At 41.2% G+C, this 17,677-nt stretch overlaps 1 protein-coding gene across 2 annotated transcripts in view; it reads left to right on the forward strand.

The window, feature by feature from the left end:
• Positions 1-14,513: 14,513 nt before the first annotated feature.
• The window catches only part of LOC127576214 (ephrin-B2-like), a 50,056-nt gene continuing 46,892 nt past the window's right edge, over positions 14,514-17,677 (forward strand). Inside the window, exon 1 of one of the 2 annotated variants that reach the window (XM_052026642.1) lies at positions 14,514-15,139. In XM_052026642.1, the coding sequence (XP_051882602.1) occupies positions 15,021-15,139 (119 nt within the window). In that variant the 5' untranslated portion in view covers positions 14,514-15,020. The remainder of the gene's footprint in view (positions 15,140-17,677) is intronic. The other variant, XM_052026643.1, reaches the window with a different exon arrangement.

Genomic DNA, 17,677 nt, shown 5'->3' on the forward strand with positions numbered 1-17,677 from the left:
CTTAGCTTATTGATTTCTTCAATGTATCCTGTTGAGAGTGCTAGCCAGATGTGACATACACCTATTAACCCTTTGGTCATCAGCAGCTCCAAGGAATAAGACATTCTCTCAGTCTCCCTGATTTATTTGGCAATTACTTGAAATCTTATCTTGTGGTTACTGATATCTCTGATGTTATAGAGTCATAGAGCCCTTCGGCCCAACAAGTCCATGCTGACCACAGTACCCGCCCAGCTAGTCCCAATTTCTCGCGTTTGGCCCATATCCCTCAAGCCCCGCCCCTGCATGTACCTATCCAAGTGCTTCTTAAATGATAACTTCCTCTGGCAGCTCGTTCCATATACTCACTACCCTCTGCGTGAAAAAGTTGCCCCTCAGGACCCTTTTAAATCTTTCCCCTCTCACCCTAAATCTATGCCCCCTAGTTTTGGACTCCCCTACACTGGGGAAAAGACAATTACCATCTAATTTTTTTATAAACCTCTATAAGGTCACCCCTCATTCTCCTACTCTCCAAGGACTAAAGACCTAGCCTGGCCAACCCCTCCCTATAACTCAGGCCCTCTAGTCCTGGAAATATCCTCGTAAATCTTTTCTGCACTCTTTCCAGTTTAACCACATCTTTCCTATAACAGGGTGACCAAAACTGTACACAGTACTCCAAGTGCAGCCTCACCCAATGACTTGTCCAACTGCAACATAACATCCCAACTCCGATACTCAGTGCCCTGACTGATGAAGGCCAGCATGCTAAACACCTTTTTCACCACCCTCTCTACCTGTGATGTTGCTTTCAACGAACTATGCACTTGTACTCATAGGTCCCTCTGTTCCATTACACTCCCTAGTGCCCTACCATTCATAGTACAAGTCCTACGTTGGTTTGACTTTCAAAAATGCCTCACCTCACACTTATCTGTATTGAAATCCACTTGCCACTGCTTGTCCCACTTCCCTAACTGATCAAGATCCCTCTGTAATCTATGATAATCTTCTTCACTATCAACAACACCTCCCAATTTTGTGTCATCTGCAAACTTACTGATCAAGCCTTGTGCATTTGCATCCAAATAATTTATATAAATAATGAATAACAAGGGTTCCAACACCGACCCCTGCAGCACACCACTAGGCACCGGCCTCCATTCCAAGAAACAACCTCCAGTCACCACCCTCTGCTTTCTACCTCTGAGCCAATTTTGAGTCCACCTAAATAGCTCTCTCTGGATTCCGTGAGACCTATCCTTCTAGACCAGCCTGCCATGTAGGACCTTGTTGAAGGCCTTGCTAAAGTCCAAATAGGCAACATCCACTGCCGTACCCTCATCTACCCTTTTGCTACCTCTTCAAAAGACTCTAAAAGGTTTGTCAAGCACAACTTTTCATGGACAAAGCCATGCTGACTCCTCCTAATTAGACTCTTAGCCAGGTTGCTACTTGGTGAATGTCCCTTTAAGGCACCTGGACTGTAGTGTAGTAGTGTGTGAGTGTGTGGTGTTATCTGACTATGGCAAGTGAAAAAGACCCTAACTTTCTATTTTTCTGTGTTTCTATTGTTGCTGGTACATAACAAAATTGGGGGCTCGTCCGGGATCTGAACCCGGGACCTCTCGCACTAATCTTGAGCTCGATCTCGGACCACTCTTGCCAATCTTGGGATCGATAATGCTATAACCATGTCAGATGCTTACCCTATCCCTAGGGTGGATGATTATATAGACAAGGCTGGAAAAGTTAAATTTCTTACGAAGATTAACCTATTAAAAGGGTACTGGTGTGTCCCATTTGAATAACAACATATCTAAATGAGAAGGAGGTGGAAACTTTGCAAGAAAATGCTAGGTTGGAAGATGAGTTTGCTTTAACCCATAAATCTAAGTGGGGACAAACTAAGACCTTCCAAATGAGTTATAAGGATAATCCAGGTAAACCGGAGATTAAATTGGGAAGGAGTCCAAAGGGGAAGAATGATCGGAAGCAAGTGCTGGAGAAACCTGCTGAATGTACTTGTTATTATTGTAAGAAACCTGGTCATGTGATAGCTAATTGTTCCCTCTTGAAGAAAAAGAAAGAAAAGGAGGCAGTGCCAAATGCTTGTTTGTGAGTAGTTGAAACTAAAAATCAAAGGGGTTCTGGACATGTTGTTAAAGCTCAGTCCTTTCCAGAGGCAAATGTTGAGATGTTGGATGGAGTTAGGGATGAATTCCGTTCTTTTGTGTCAGATGTTTTGTCTCACTGAAAGTTGTGTCACCCCAAGTGCCAGTGAAAATCCTTAGAGATACTGGGGCTTCCCAGTCTATCTTGTTAGACAGTGTTTTAAATTTTGGTGAGGAGACTGCTACTGGTGAGGTAAATCTAGTGTGAGGCATTACAGGTGACACTGTGTCTGTACCTCTGCACAAGGTAATTTTGAAGTCAGAGTTAGTAGAAGGACCTGTTAAGATAGGACTACAACCTATGTTACCAGTGGAAGGAGTTTCTTTGTTACTAGGAAATGACCTTGCAGGTGGTAAAATTGTCCCTGTGGTACAGCTAACGACCAAACCAACTATTGATGAGTCAAAGATCGATTCAGATGTTTATCCATCCTGTGCAGTGACTCGAGCTAGGGCTAAGGAATTGGCCAATGCAGGTAGTCCTGTGCAGCCTGACTTTGTTCCCTGTGACAGCCCAAAACAGGATGCAAGTTATGATGACTTGTCAGAGACTTTTCTGTCTTCACTTGAGGATCAAAATCCTTGTATTGAGTCCGAGTGTAAAGATTTGTCTCTATCCAGAAAAGAATTTATAATGGAGCAGACTGAAGACCCTGAGCTCACTGAATTGAGAGAAAAAGCACTCTCAACTGATGAGATTGAGAAAGTGCCAGTTGGGTATTATTTTAAAAATGGAGTGTTAATGAGGAAGTGGAGACCTCCTGATATCCCTGCCAGTGAGGAATGGGCAGTTGTTCACCAGGTTGTGGTTCCTAAAATTTATAGGAATGAGATTTTAAGCCTGGCCTATAGTATGCCTTTAAGAAAGGTTTTGAAACAGTTCTTTTGGCCTGGTGTGAGAAAGGATGTTGTGATATTTTGTAGGACTTGTCACACATGTCAGATGGTAGGTAAACCTAATCAGAGTCCCTCTGTGGCTCCTTTGCAGCCTATTCCTGCATTTGGTGAACCCTTTTCAAAGGTGATTGTGGACTGTGTTGGCCCAATGCCAAAGTCTAAGGCTGGGAATCAGTATTTGTTAACCATCATGTGTACAACTTCTGGATTTACAGAGGCAATACTACTCAGAAATATTAAGGCCAAGACTGTGTCAAAGGCTTTTTTAAAATTTTTCACCTTAGTTGGTTTGCCTAAAGAAATTCAGGGATCAGGGAAGTAATTTTGTGTCAGGGCTATTTCAACAGTTAGTTTATGAGCTGGGAGCTAAGCAGATTGTATCATCTGTGTACCATCTAGAATCTCAAGGGGCTTTAGAAAGATTCCATTCCACTCTCAAAAATATGTAAAAGACTTCTTGTTTTGAAAACATGAAGGATTGGGATGAAGGAGTTCATTTGCTTCTGTTTGCAGTAAGGGAGTCAGTGCAAGAATCCTTAGGGTTCAGTCCCTTTGAACTTGTGTTTGGACATCAGGTTAGAGGACCTTTAGTATTACTAAAGGAACAGTGGGTTAATGAAGACATGCATTTGAATTTGCTGGATTATGTTCTGAAATTTAAAAAACGATTGCAGAAGGCTTGCCAATTAGCAAAGGAAAATTTAAAAGCTACTCAGAGTAAGATGAAAACATGGTATCATAAACATGCCCACTCAAGGACTTTTAAACCAGGAGACAACGTCTTGGTGTTTTTCCCCATTCAGACAAATCCTCTCCAAGCGAGATTGCATGGTCCTTATGAAATTGAATCTAAGTTTAATGAAATAAGTTATGTAGTCAAAACACCTGATAGGAGAAAACATACACAGCTCTGTCATGTAAACATGCTTAAACCTTATTATGAAAAATCTACAGCTGTGGCAATAGCTGTTGACCCAAATTGTCTGGAACCTCACAAGTTGATTCTGGCGAAAGTCATGTTAGACCAAACATGGTGTCAGTGAGACTGTCGAATGAGGATGTGTTGAAAAACCTTGAGAGAAAGTTGGCACATTTACAACCTCAGCAAAAACAACAAACGAAGCAGTTAATTTTAAAATTTCAAAATTTATTCCCTGATGTTCTGAAGAGAACCCCAGTAGTTTATCATGATGTTGATGCTGGAGATGCAGAACTGATAAAGCAACGCCCATATCGAATGAATGTAGAAAAGAGTAAACCTGTTGATCAAGAGATTGAGTATATGTTAGAGAATGGTTAAATTGGAGTTTAATTTTGCAAGAGTGTGATCACATAATAGGTCACATTGAAGGCGATCAGCAATTGCTTTTCCAGATGTTAAGTTTGAAATGTATCTTTACTAATGTAATTTTATATAATCATGTAGTATGATGATTGTAACACATTGCTTTACTAATTGCATGTGCAGTTAAAAATTTTGCTCTTGCAGATCAAAATTTTTCTTTTAGGGGGCGGTGTTAAGAGCCAGGTTACTACTTGGTGAATGTCCCTTTAAAGGACCTGGAGAGTAGTGTAGTAGTGTGTGTGTGGTGTTATCTGACTACGACAAGTGAAAAAAAAGACTATATCTGGAGTGTACTGGCTGTTGCACAGAGAGAGAGAGAGAGAGAGAGCGAGCGAGAGAGAGAGAGAGAGCGAGAGAGAGAGAGAGAGAGAGAGAGAGAGAGAGACACTGACTGCCGGTCTCTGTATCTATGGATGAAGAACAATAGCTGTGACTGTCACTATACAATCCATGTATGGATATTTGGAGCAATCTGTGGAGTCCACTTTGTCGTTAACCTGTATGGTATATCTGTGGACGGCCACGAATCGAGTGCCTTTGGGGTGGCAGATACTTCGGAATCAGAGCAATGGAGATTATCAGTGATTGAGGTGTCGTATGGGTTCCATCGTGGAACTTGTGGATTTTGTAAATTTTCTCTCTACACTCTCTCTACAATCTACTGTGGTTGTCAGAAGCCTTTGCTCATCGTTCTACCTTATGACTTGCTGAACTGAACTTTGAGAACTATTCCTAGACTTGGGGTTTGGGAATTTGCCACACACACACTTCGAGTTTATTTTTGGGGTTAATGTTTAATATCTAACATTTTTATTTCTATTATTACAAGTAGTTATTAATAAATAGATTCTAACACATACATGGCTCATTGTGTTTCTATTGTTGCTGGCACGCAATACCATCCAAATTGGTATTGGCATTGGTATTGGTTTATAATTGTCACTTGTACCGAGGTACAGTGAAAAGATTGTCTTACAAACCAATCATACAGGTCAATTCATTACACAGTGCAGTTACACTGAGTTAGTACAGAGTGCATTGATGTAGTACAGGTAAAAACAATAGTAGTACAAAGTAAAGTGTCACAGCTACAGAGAAAGTGCAGTGCAATAAGGTGCAAGGTCACAACGTTAGATCATGAGGTCACAGTCCATCTCATTGTATAAGGGAACCGTTCAATAGTCTTATCACAGTGGGGTAGAAGCTGTCCTTAAGTCTGGTGGTATGTGCCTTCAGGCTCCTGTACCTTCTACCTAGTATTGCACCGTCCCGAGTAGAGCCCTCTATATATTGACTCAGGAAACTTTCCTGGACACATTTCACAGATTCCGCCCCATCCAGGTCCTTAACACTCTGGGTAGTCCAGTTAATACTGGGGAAATTAAAATCTCCCACTAATTCAATCCTATTATTCTTACAACAATGAGCAATTTCTCTACACACCTGCTCCTCATGTTCCCACTGGCTGTTGTGGGTTTATAATACAGCCCCCACTGGAGACATGCTCCCCATCTTGTTCCTAAGTTCTACCCATATGGTCTCACTGGATGATCCCCCAAGAATGTCATCTCTAAGTACAGCTGTTACGTCCTCCCTTATCTAAATGGCAACACCCCTCCTCACTTACCTGTACCTCTGTTACGCCTGTAGCATCCGTATCCTGGAACACTGATCTGCCAGTCTTGCTCTTCTCTCAGCCATGTTTCTGTTATGGCTATAACATCCCAGTCCTCAGAGCCAATCTACGCTCTGAGTTCATCCACCTTACCTGTTAAACCTCATGCATTGAAATACAATTTAACTGAGCATTCCTTTCACTGCCTTTACTGTGGCCCTGGCTATCCTGATTACTAAACTTGCTCTCGCTGGCTACTGCTTTATCCCATGACTTGCTCCTGTTCAGAGTCCCACCCCCCTGTCAATCTAGTTTAAACCCTCCCATGTTGCACTAGCAAATTTCCCTGCAAGGATATTGGTCCCTCTCCGGTTCAAGTGCAATCTGTCCTTCTTGTACAGGAGAAACTTTTTTGTTGAAAATATCTTGGCTTTTTATCAATATCCTTCATGATTTCAACATCTCAATTGATTATTTCTGCAACTTCTCTGCCCAGAAGGGAGCAATTCCAGCTTCTCTTGATCTGTCATGTAACCAACATCCCACATCTCTTGGACCATTCTAATAAATCTGTTCCATACTCTCTTAGTGCCTGGTCATCCTTCCTAAAAGGTAACATCCAGAATTGAACACAATCATCCACTGATGGGGGAGAGGGTGGGGAAGGTAAAAGCAACAATAATATATCAAATATATCATTGTTGATCTTTTCCCTTTTTAAAACATTCCTCCAACTCTCTGGCACTGTTTGATAGCCGAGGATGAAAAGCAGCTGTTATCTCCAGCCCTACTTCTTTCAGCAACCTGAGGTGCATTGTATCCAGACTGAGTAACTTTTCTACTTTGGGTAATGTCAACCTCAGAACTCATTCCGCTTTATCCAGTTTTATCCTCTGATTTTATTTCACGACTTCCATCTTTGTAATTACGTTGACAGTACTATCTAATCTGGTGAAGATGCAGATACAGGTCTCATTTAGTACCCTGGAGATTGTCTCTGCCTCCACAAGAAATTTTTCTTTTTTTTTGCTCCTTAAACAGCCCTACTTTAGCTTGACTTCTATCTTTAAGTATTTATAAATGTTGCAGTAGTGACTACGGTGAAATATTGATGATTGTTGTCATTACTCAGTGGGTTGGAAGATGACAGCTGCTCATCCTGATGAATGGAAATCCACAACTATTGTCCTTACAACGTTTAGAAGACATTTGGACAGGTGGATGGATAGGAAGGGTTCAGAGGCATATGGGCCAAACACAGTCAAATCAAACTAATTCAGGTAGGCAACTTGGTCAGCATGAATGAGTTGGGCAGAAGGGTCTGTTTCCATGCTGTATGACTTTATGACTCTATTACTGTGAGCACACATTAGATGATCTCTTGGTTCACAGAGCAATAACCAAAGTCATCATTACTCTGAATGAAAGCAATTTCAGGATTTTTGCAGCAATATTAAAGCTGGATTAAAGTGATTCACCATGTTTCCACAGGGTGCATTGTTTGTAGCCTTCTATGCCACAGGTAAACTGAAATTATTTGAACTGACAAGATTTGTAAAGCAATACAATTAAAAAGAGAATCATATGTTTGGTTACATGAGGTCTAAATGAGTATTTAAAGACTAAACCATAATTACAGAAAACTATCTGGCCCTTTGTAACCAAGTTCATGATATTGTACTTACCTGAATATTTTGAAATATGAGGTGTTTTAATATATATTAATTTTCCTTTATGATAGTTCAGCTTTTACCTTAATCATATATTTGCTACGATCTTTACTTACAATGTTTAAAAAGTTAATTGAAAATTGCTTCCCGGATCCCCGTATGTGAAGATTATGTAAAGGGACTAGCTCCCTAGGCAGGTTGATGACAACACAGCTGCTGGCCATAGGGAATCCCTTGAAGTGATGCCTGACTACAGCAAGTGTGGGAAAGTGGGAAGCTCACTTCTGAGACGGCTGGATGATTGTGTGGAACGTTTAGTTAAGGTAAATGGGAAGTGCTGTTCCTTTATTACTGACTACAAATTCTGAGTTTCGTTTTATACCTCTCATTATTTTATCCCATGCTTTTATCCACTTTTGGTATTCAACTTGACTCCCTACAGAATTATGAGAATATATCTTCTTTGAAATTTTAATCTTATTTTAAGTCATTCGGGGAGTTTAACATTGGGAAGTCTTCCTTTTACCCTGCAGGGTATCTGTCCAGTGTGTACTATAATTATATTCTCTTTGTTATCTTCCCATTGTCCATTTACAGTTATTTCTCACCCCCATTCTGAATTTCACTCTGAAAATCTATCAATGACTGCCCAAGAATTGGCACCAATTCATCCGGTGAAGAGAATTAATATGAAATGTTATGACCAGCTTGTCTGTTTCACAGCACGGGTTCGCACTAGGGGGAGACAAAGAAACGGTAAACGTTTGGCCTGGTTACATGATCTAATCCACCACGTGAAAAGTGTTATTTCAGGCTGGAATTCAGAAATCTGAAGCAACCAGAAAGATAATTTGGTTAGATATGGCGAGGTTACTACAGCAAATAACTTAGTTGACATTATGTTGTGAAAACAAAGATGCAGTAATCATACCATCCACACTAACCCTTCAGTATGGTGATTTTTGTGCATTAATGTAACCCTGCAGATAACTGCCCGTATATTCTGTTCATTTATTCAATATTTGCAAAATAGAAAATAACGTGAACTCCCATAAATCACACGGATAAGCTTCACGTATCAAATGGCCTTTTTGACGTACCAAACAAAAGTACTGTCCTATTTGTGATGCACACTGCTACCAAGAAACCAATGAATGCAAAACCGATTCAGACACATTTCTTACCATGATTTAATGAAAGAAAGATATACGTCCTGAAAGGAGTTCCGTTTGTGTAATGACTGCGAACTTCGCGTTTGCTTTTCACTGCTTTTATGAGATAGTGAATATTTGCTATATTGGCGGGGGGTGGGGGTGGGGGGAGATAGATGTCTGGAAGTTTCATTTGGTTCATCACTTAATAAAGGTGTAGTGATTAAACTATAGCTGGGACATCATCTTGAATTAACAGGAATAAAGCTGAGAATAGTTGACAGAACAATAAATTATTACACAATAAAACCATCCCACCGATTCCAGAGGATATAGTTACATTTCATCTTGGAGAAATAAACAGCGTTCATTTCTTTTTCACGGTTTATGATGCCATCATAACCTCAGTATTGCATTGTTCTGACAGTGTCCTCGGGTCTAATTCTCCACGAAAGAGAAGCTCACAGCATCTCACTGCAGGGTACCTGCCGATGGCCCCGGGCCCTTTATCTCAGTTTTCGAAACTACAGAGCACCATTATTAAAATTTCAAGTAGCTGATTCAAACAAGTGAACCCGTGTTTCCAGGGGAAAAAAGCATCTTCTTGTACCCATTAAAACAATAAAAGGTTCAACAGAATTATCGAGACCAAAGTAAGATGAAAGAATGACAACAGTTAAAACAATTCAAATAGAGTGTAATAGAATTCGGGTTCAGAAAGTATCCAAGACATTATAATGCTTTGAAATACTGGTCTCTTAAAGTGGAGCCTTTCTGTTGGATTAAGCGCCCGTCTGCCGTCTGCTCTTCCGTCGGATTACCACTCGCTCGCTTTGATGACTTCTACAAAACTAGATAAACGGTCCTCTTAAAATTATTACAATAAAATCATCCCTGTTATGAAATTGTGTGCGGTTGTTGCACTTTTATGAATTCAGGAGCTTTTCGTGAGATAAAACGAAGGCGAATTTCTTTCCAAAGAAAACTTTAAAAACTTTAAATGCAAATGACAGGATTTCCGGGTTAGCTTTTAAATCAATTTCTGCTGATTGTCGTTTATCTGGGTTCACTGAACCGGAAATCTACCCATGCAGCTTTCAAAGGCTAGTTTGTACAGACTTGCCTCACCTGTCCTTGAATGAACACTTGAACTAGTTTTAGCCCCTCTGCGAATAAGATCGTATCGCCTTCTCTCCCTCCCAGATGCATGTGGCATTCGATCCAATGGTTGCAGTCTGCGCGGGAATTAAGTCACCATTAAATAACACCACCAAAGAACATTTTAGTTAAACAAGTGCAAGACTTGTAAACAGGTTTAACAAAAAAGTGTGCTTTTCCAATTGGATGTTTACCGGAAATGGGAAATAAATGTAAAAGGTTTAAAAAAACACAGCCGAGACATTTTATCCCGAGTGTCCGCCTTCTGTGCAGCGTGAGTTGTTAGTTCACCTTGTCATTCAGCCAGTTCTAATACATTTCAAGTTATCCAGCTACCTTACATTTTAAACGATCGGGTACGTGAAAGACCATGATAAGACTTCTTTTTCACGTTGAATACCTGAAGCAGACTTGTTCAGAAGCTTTCCATTTGATCAACTACAGAATTCTGCTTTAGTAATATAAACAAGTAGACTGGGAGAAATCATTTGGCATTATAGTTGGAGACGTACGGTTTATTTTAGTAGTGCCTCTTGTCTGAGATAACTGCAGCAACTTAAAAGAAGTTTTTATTTCATTCTCAATTTGATTCACCACGTGAACTAATTTATCAGATATTTAGAAATACCAACGTATTATTACATTATAATTATTACATGATAACTTTGTTAATACACGTGCAACAGTCATTAAAATCTATCAGATTCTACATTTAAAATTAAAATCTACATTTAAAATTATTTCTCATAATCAAAATGTAACAACACGCCAACGTATCCCAAATATTTTATAAACTATTTTGATTTTTGATCCGTTTCTACAATTTGTCGCGGAATGTTAAAGAAAAAAAATATTGACTTGCCAAAAAATGGGGTGGGGGGGACATCTCAATAAAATTAAAGAAAATCACAAAATAAATTATCTTATGGGCAACTACGTGACTACCTGCTTAATATAAATTGCGAAACAAATGTTCTATTTTAAGAGGGGTGAGATAAATATTTAAGGGGCACAAACTCGATTCTGAATGTTTTATATTTAAGACTTCGACGTTGAACTCTGCTGTCACGTTTAATTCGTTTCTATATTATAGACCTGGAAATGTAATACCCTACCAATACCACACTATCAAACGGTCTTGAAAGGTCTAGTGTTATTCTGACAGGTGATAAATAATAATTTATAATACTGCCGCGCATAACGAATGCATTGAGGAGCATTGTAGGACAATGTCGATTTAATGGGCTTGTGAATTTCCTTTGAAATAGCTTTCTGGATCCAGTGCAATATGTAACTGATACCATTCCAGTTCATCGTGGAGTAGTTTCTTTATAGATCGGGTGCAGTGTTGATATTTCCTATTTCTTTGGCTTCGTGGTGCTGCCAATTCTTCTTGTTGTCTGGGTCACAGTAAAAATGGAAAGATCAGACAGTTAGCAAATCCGCCATTTCCTGTAGGTTTGAGGTTGAAACTAAAACTATGCCCAGAAAACAGATCAAAGTAACAGTCCTGCGGATTGACCTCGGAAATAAAAAAAATAACGTAGTTTTTCGGCTATTTTGACTACTTGTTAGTAATATAGTAGCCACTGTTTATAATGTTACAAGGCACTAGCAGGCGTGAATTTGCGATAACTAATCCCCCGCTCCTCCCTTGTATTCTTCTTTTTCAATACGGAAATACAGTTCTCACAAATTGTAGTCTACGGTCCGTACGTAACGCAAGCCGAGAAATAACAGGAAATTTAGTGGATACAATGTTTTACAAAAAAAACCACACACGTTTCGACTGCTGTTGGAACTTAATTCGTCCCAGCTAACGGGAACGCTGCAAGTTAACGGGGTACCCTCTTTGCGCTGCTCCAAACTAAAAAGCCGGTCTTTAGTTCGATTTACATTTTGTTGCATTCACCAAAGCTTCTCAAAGCTTATTTCCTCTCCCGCCCATCTATGTTATTAATTACCAAACGTTCCACCGACCTGATGAGCATCGTGTAAATTGCCGCATAAAATTCTGCAGTAAACGTGTCGACAGCCGTAGTCGTTAGGGGTGATGTTGAAAGGGTTTACGATCGTTTCTAATGCTTTGCTGTTGTTGGGAGACACGCGTGACGATTTCTGTTTAACTCATTTATTCCCAGTTCGGTCGGCAAGGGAAACAACTCCCCAGATTATCACTAGAAGCATATCACAAAAAAATTGCGAATGCACTTTTAATTAAATACAAGATGGGCTGATAATTGATCTTGATATTTGGAATGAAATTGCGAACTTGGATTTGTGTCCATCTTTTGACTGTACAGCCTAATGTCCAACACTCCACTATGACAGAATATAGTTACTCATTGTTACTTTTTGTTTTATCTCTTTTCGTGACAAACTCCGAAGGCTAAATAGGAATGGGGCTAAAACGACACTCGAAATAGAGGACGCATGGAGAGACAACTGGAGTTAACACAAATTCACCTCATGGAGAGCTCTTTGAATTCAAGATTATCACTAGAAGTACGGGACCATTTAGGATATTTTCACGTGGGCTGATCCAATCTATTGGGCGTTGAAACCCATAAACCAAGATTCACCATAATGTCCCGCCTTCAATTCATTATTTAAAGCTATTTACTATCAATGTAAAATTAAGAATTGAAATTAAATTTAATTTAATTACGTTCTGAGGGAGTCAAAAACTAACTTCGCAACATTTCCAAATCTCGACAGCTAAAGCCGAAAACAAAAAGGAAAGTTTCTCTTCACCTTTAGAAAACTTGTCATCGTTCAGGATGATTCAATCACCTGTACTGCTTTTGTTTTACTTTTCTTATTTAATGCCACAATCCAGGTTCACAATTAAAATCCAATCCAATTTAAAATTGGATTAAGAGCGCAGGATTCCGGACACTCGGGTCTCCGAGCCGAACTGTAAATTGGATCGTGTCTGTCGACTTGAACATTTGTTTGATTTATAAAATTTACACGCGTTTCGCACCTTCTGAGCCCTTGCCCAAGATCTAAATACAGTCAATCCATAAGGAGCATGCACTATTTTGGGCCTTTGTCCATGGCGACCCTTTCTTGCATTTTCCACTTAACTGTACTTGAATGTGCAAAGACAAACCCCACAAATTGTACACTATATTTGCCATTGATTGGAAAATCGTGTTTTTAGATGATTGTGCATTTAGGTTTTCCCATTTCCAAAATGTATCGTCTTGGTATAGTTTCGGGAGAATTGTAACTGCATTGGAAAGGATTGTGCCAGAGGTTTATGGCAGAAAGTGATCAAGTGGAGGAATATCAACCGCTTTTGCTTAAACTCTGGTTCATATTTTAACGACTCACGTTATATAAACAGAAAACAACCAAACGTATTCCAGAAAGATTGTTGTTGCTTAAGAAAATATCGTATTCAGTGAAAATTGTAAATAGGACTCCGATCTCTTAAAGGGTTCAAAGTCTGGGCTTTAGCTTTTTTTCTCCGATGTTCAGTTCCCATGAACCTCGAAAGTTGCTACACTAAATCATTTCAACGGGTTTGAAAGAAACTAAATGAACAAATCAAAGGGGTCTTCGTAGTGTTTGAGTGATGAATATTACATCGAAAATAAAAGTTTACCGTGCAGTGGATCCGCTGTGAGTGTGCCTCCGGACTGAAGGCGATGAGACCAGGAATTCATCAAGGCGACGTATTCTGAAACGTTCAGTAAAACCTCTAGTGGGCGCTGTGGATCCATGGAAAAGGCGAAGGTCGGTCGGACCCTGGCTGGCGCCGGGCATGTCCTACCTTTACATCATTGCATTTAGTGCCCAGCCCAGGCGTGTCATTCCTTCGATACAGCAGCACAACATGGAACTGCAGCAAGTCACTGAATAGTGCATAACCGCGCATTTCAGTGAACGGCGCAGTGATTTACCCTGAGAATGAATGTTTTTTTTATTTTAACGATTTAGTTTGACTCGTGAAAACCCTTTCTCCTTCCCCGCCCCTCCCCCAATAATTGCTCCATTAGAGAAAAATTCACAGGGAATCACGGGGAACCATATTGTAAAGTGTAAACTTTCCCAGTTTATTGAAGGGGTACTGTATGCGATGACAAAAGGACATTTCCACCGCTCACCCACTTTCCATCTCCTATTATCCAAATAAGACAGTAATGAGATTTGTGATACACTGCGTTGCTTCCAATTATCAAGTGCAAGTGAAATAGTGTAAGGATTTACAGAGAAACGCTTCAGCTATGCTTATTTGCTTAGTTTTATTTGGTTACCTGTGCTGTTAGGCAGGCTGCGAATAAACTCACCAAGATCAGCCTTAATCCGACGAAGTAACAAGGGGGGGGGGGGTGCCAGAAAGACTTGAATGACTCCTCATGCGACCAATGAGAGCGCGGTGTTGTCTGTCAGTCAGGTGGAGCTACAGCTGCAGGTGGCCGGAGGGACCAATGAACGGGTGGCAGGCGCGGGCGCGCTCTCACGGTGGGTTAGTGGGAGGTATAAAGCTTACTTGCAAAGAGCAAGCTCATCACGTCCTGGATCGTGAAAGTGACCAAGTGGGGAGCAGAGCGACATACACAACACACACATAACACACAGAGCGCGCTTGCATGCGCGCACATCGTCTCGTACGTCTGTTGACAACCCATCGGACAGACTCGGGCATCGCAAACAGCAAAGGTTAAAAGAGAAAAGAAGGGTTGCAACTGAAATTTTGGCTCATTCTGCTGTTGCGATGCAAGCAAGTGCCTAGCTGCAAAAGAGTTGCAGCAATTTACAGGAACACAAGGGGAATGAGGAGGACATTCTGCCGAGTGTGAGATCCGGAACCCCCGCTCAGCAAACAACCCCAGTGGATCAGTGGCGACAGGAGCGCCGGGGTCCATTTCAAGTTTCGACGAGGCAGTCTCGGATCAAAAGTGTGTTTTTGGTAAAAGGATACCGTTGAGACCTTTGCGAGGAGTCGCACCCAGGACAAGGACAGGCAAAAATATATATATTTATACCAATACTGTCGGAGAACAGTGATCGGCGACGATGGCGATAAGGAACTCGCTTTGGAAATACTATTTGGGAGTTTTGTGCGTTTTCTGCAGGGTGGCTGTATCAAACTGTGAAATATTGGCACCTATATATTGGAATTCCTCAAATCCCAAGTAAGTGAAGGTCCTGATCAGGCTTCACACCTGCAACTTCGGTATTTTATGTCTTATGATATAAATATGCACAGCTCGGTCCAAGGTGGCAGTGACTGTGAGGGTCGCCCCCACCCCGAGCTCAAGTGCTATTGTAATCACAAAGATGTGGTAATCGACACACGTGCAATATATCGCATTTAAAGAGACCCTCCAGTTAACTGCCGGGGAGGCTTGAGCAGTCAGTCAGGGTGAACACGGGGGTTGCTTGTTTAGATTGAAGCCGGAGGAGAATGCTAGAAGCGGGGCACGGTAAAACTGTTGGCCGTCCGTTTTATACGGGCGCCGGTTACTTAATTATTATTGGCCTTGATTTGTCGAAGGGGAATGTTACCGTGTGTGGAGAGAGGGGCGGAATTTACAAGCGGTGGGAATCGAAAGTAGACCAGTGTTTACGGCACAGATTCAGTTTGTCAGGGTGACTCGGCTGGGAGAAGAGGAGAGTGGCGAGACAGAAAGAGGGCACAGTTGGGTCGAAATAGAGACCAGGCAGGGAGCAAACCCATTCTTAATAAACGTGCTGCTTAGCCCCGGAGCGATATCTGTTCTGAGCAGCGGGCAAATGGTCAAGGAAGCAGGTGGCGTTAGTGCAGGATTCAGGCTCATGTTCGGCGGTGTGAAGCGATTTTACCTGTTCGTGTGTTGGATGAGGTTCTGCAGCCAATACTGAACCAGCATCCGAGGCTTTGCCGGAATTTTTACTGCAAGGCGATTATCTCCGGGAAATCTAATCTGTTACACAGACTTCATTCCTGATATATCGCGAACGCAGGTTATAGTCGGTGTGCAAGATCGAGCTGAAGAGATCTCCCCTCGTTCCTGCAGGGCGATACGCATGTATTAAATAAAGGCCGACGACTATATTTAAACTCAAAATAAAGTGATCGTCCCTTTGCCTGCTTACCCCAAACTCTTCTGCCTTGCTTACTAAAGTATAATTTGATTCTCCGATCACTGTTTCAGATTGCATCTGGTCCCTTTAGTAAAATAAGAGGAAAGGAGGCACAAAACATTTCTCCGAAGAATTTAAATTTACTCCAAGCCTGTTTTTGTTTTGTAATGCTGTCGTCTCATCGCTTCCGTCTGGAGGATAATGATCCTTTTAGATTTTAGTGCGCAGTCTATCACTTTACATGAATGAAAAACACGAACAGTTAAATCTGAATCTGTGTTCGCCTAGGAACTGCCTTCTCAATGAATCAGCATCTTATCGGAGTTTCGTTAAATCTTTAGTTTGAAACTCATTGAGCAAATGTTTGTTTAAAGTGTTAGAGTAAATGAAGTGTCCCAACTACCAACAACAGGTTAAGATAAGAAGCTTGATGACAAATCTAAATATGCTCAGCTCTGGTACCGTGTTAATTATCCGCCCTTTCCTGCCCCATCCCTTCAAAGTTTAATCAGTTGTTAGCCTCGCCCCGTCACTAATTTAAAGTTACCTTAGAATTTCCCCCGGCATTTATGCACCAGTTCACAAATGAGAGTAGAATATTTTTTATGTATAGGAAGAATTTTTATGTTTAGCGTTATTTAAATCCCAAAGAGTCAAACCCCATGGCGCTATACGCCTTTTAACGCTCCCGTAACATTTCATGATCCTTGTTTGCAGAATACAGAATAAAAATAAAATGCAGAAATTATTCCATTCCACAGATGGCGGGGCATTTAATTACCCCGAGGAGTACCAAATACAGCTTGTTCTTTGCTTCAGGGCTCTCTCTGCCTCTTTCTCAAACACAAACTCCGGAGGCTGCCGTCTGTTTTCTTGTTTAAAGAAGCAGTCAGCCCAAAAAGAGGTGGGAGATGGGTAGGAAGGAGCACTGCTGGTCAGGGCCTGTTTGCTGCTGTAAATCAGGGATCGATGGAGGGTGATCGAACTCGCCCAGGTTTGGATTAGATTTAGGACCAGAATAAAACACTGTAAAATTGATTGAGAAATCACATTACAGCCTGGCCATTTATCTTCAGCCAAGTGACACTTTCGTTCAATAAAAGTTGCGGCAGTTTTCTTCGGCACGTTGGAGAGAAAGAGTTGTGGAACCTGCATTTACCGCGCCACATGCTCCAAATAAAGTGTTCATAAAATCCCAACAAGCGGGCATTCTTGCCCGATGTGACTTCAGCTTCATTTAGTAGTTAGCCGGCAGGTGCAAATTTTTGCTCAGCGTTATCTGGGAGAAATGGTCAATTGAAATGCAGGAACATTCCGCGAGCAGAAGGCGCGAGCTAACTAACTTTGCTCGACTAGTCGCCAAAGAGAATCGATTTGTCAGTTATTTCTCCCTCTAAGCCAGTCCGACGCTCCCTGCTATTTCCTCGGGTATGCACCGCGGTCTCACTCCAACAACACTACTTAGGGTGGCTTGCTCTGTGTTCGCGTCAGTTACCATAAACAAAATTGCGAGGGGATTGCAGGTGATTCATTCTTCAGTTTCCTCCAAGGTCACCCCAGCCGTCGCTGATTCAGAGACAGTCGGCAAGACCAGTGGTTATAACTCG

This window comes from Pristis pectinata, chromosome 11 (genome assembly GCF_009764475.1).
Source record: "Pristis pectinata isolate sPriPec2 chromosome 11, sPriPec2.1.pri, whole genome shotgun sequence".
In the NCBI taxonomy this organism is placed as follows: Eukaryota; Metazoa; Chordata; class Chondrichthyes; order Rhinopristiformes; family Pristidae; genus Pristis; species Pristis pectinata.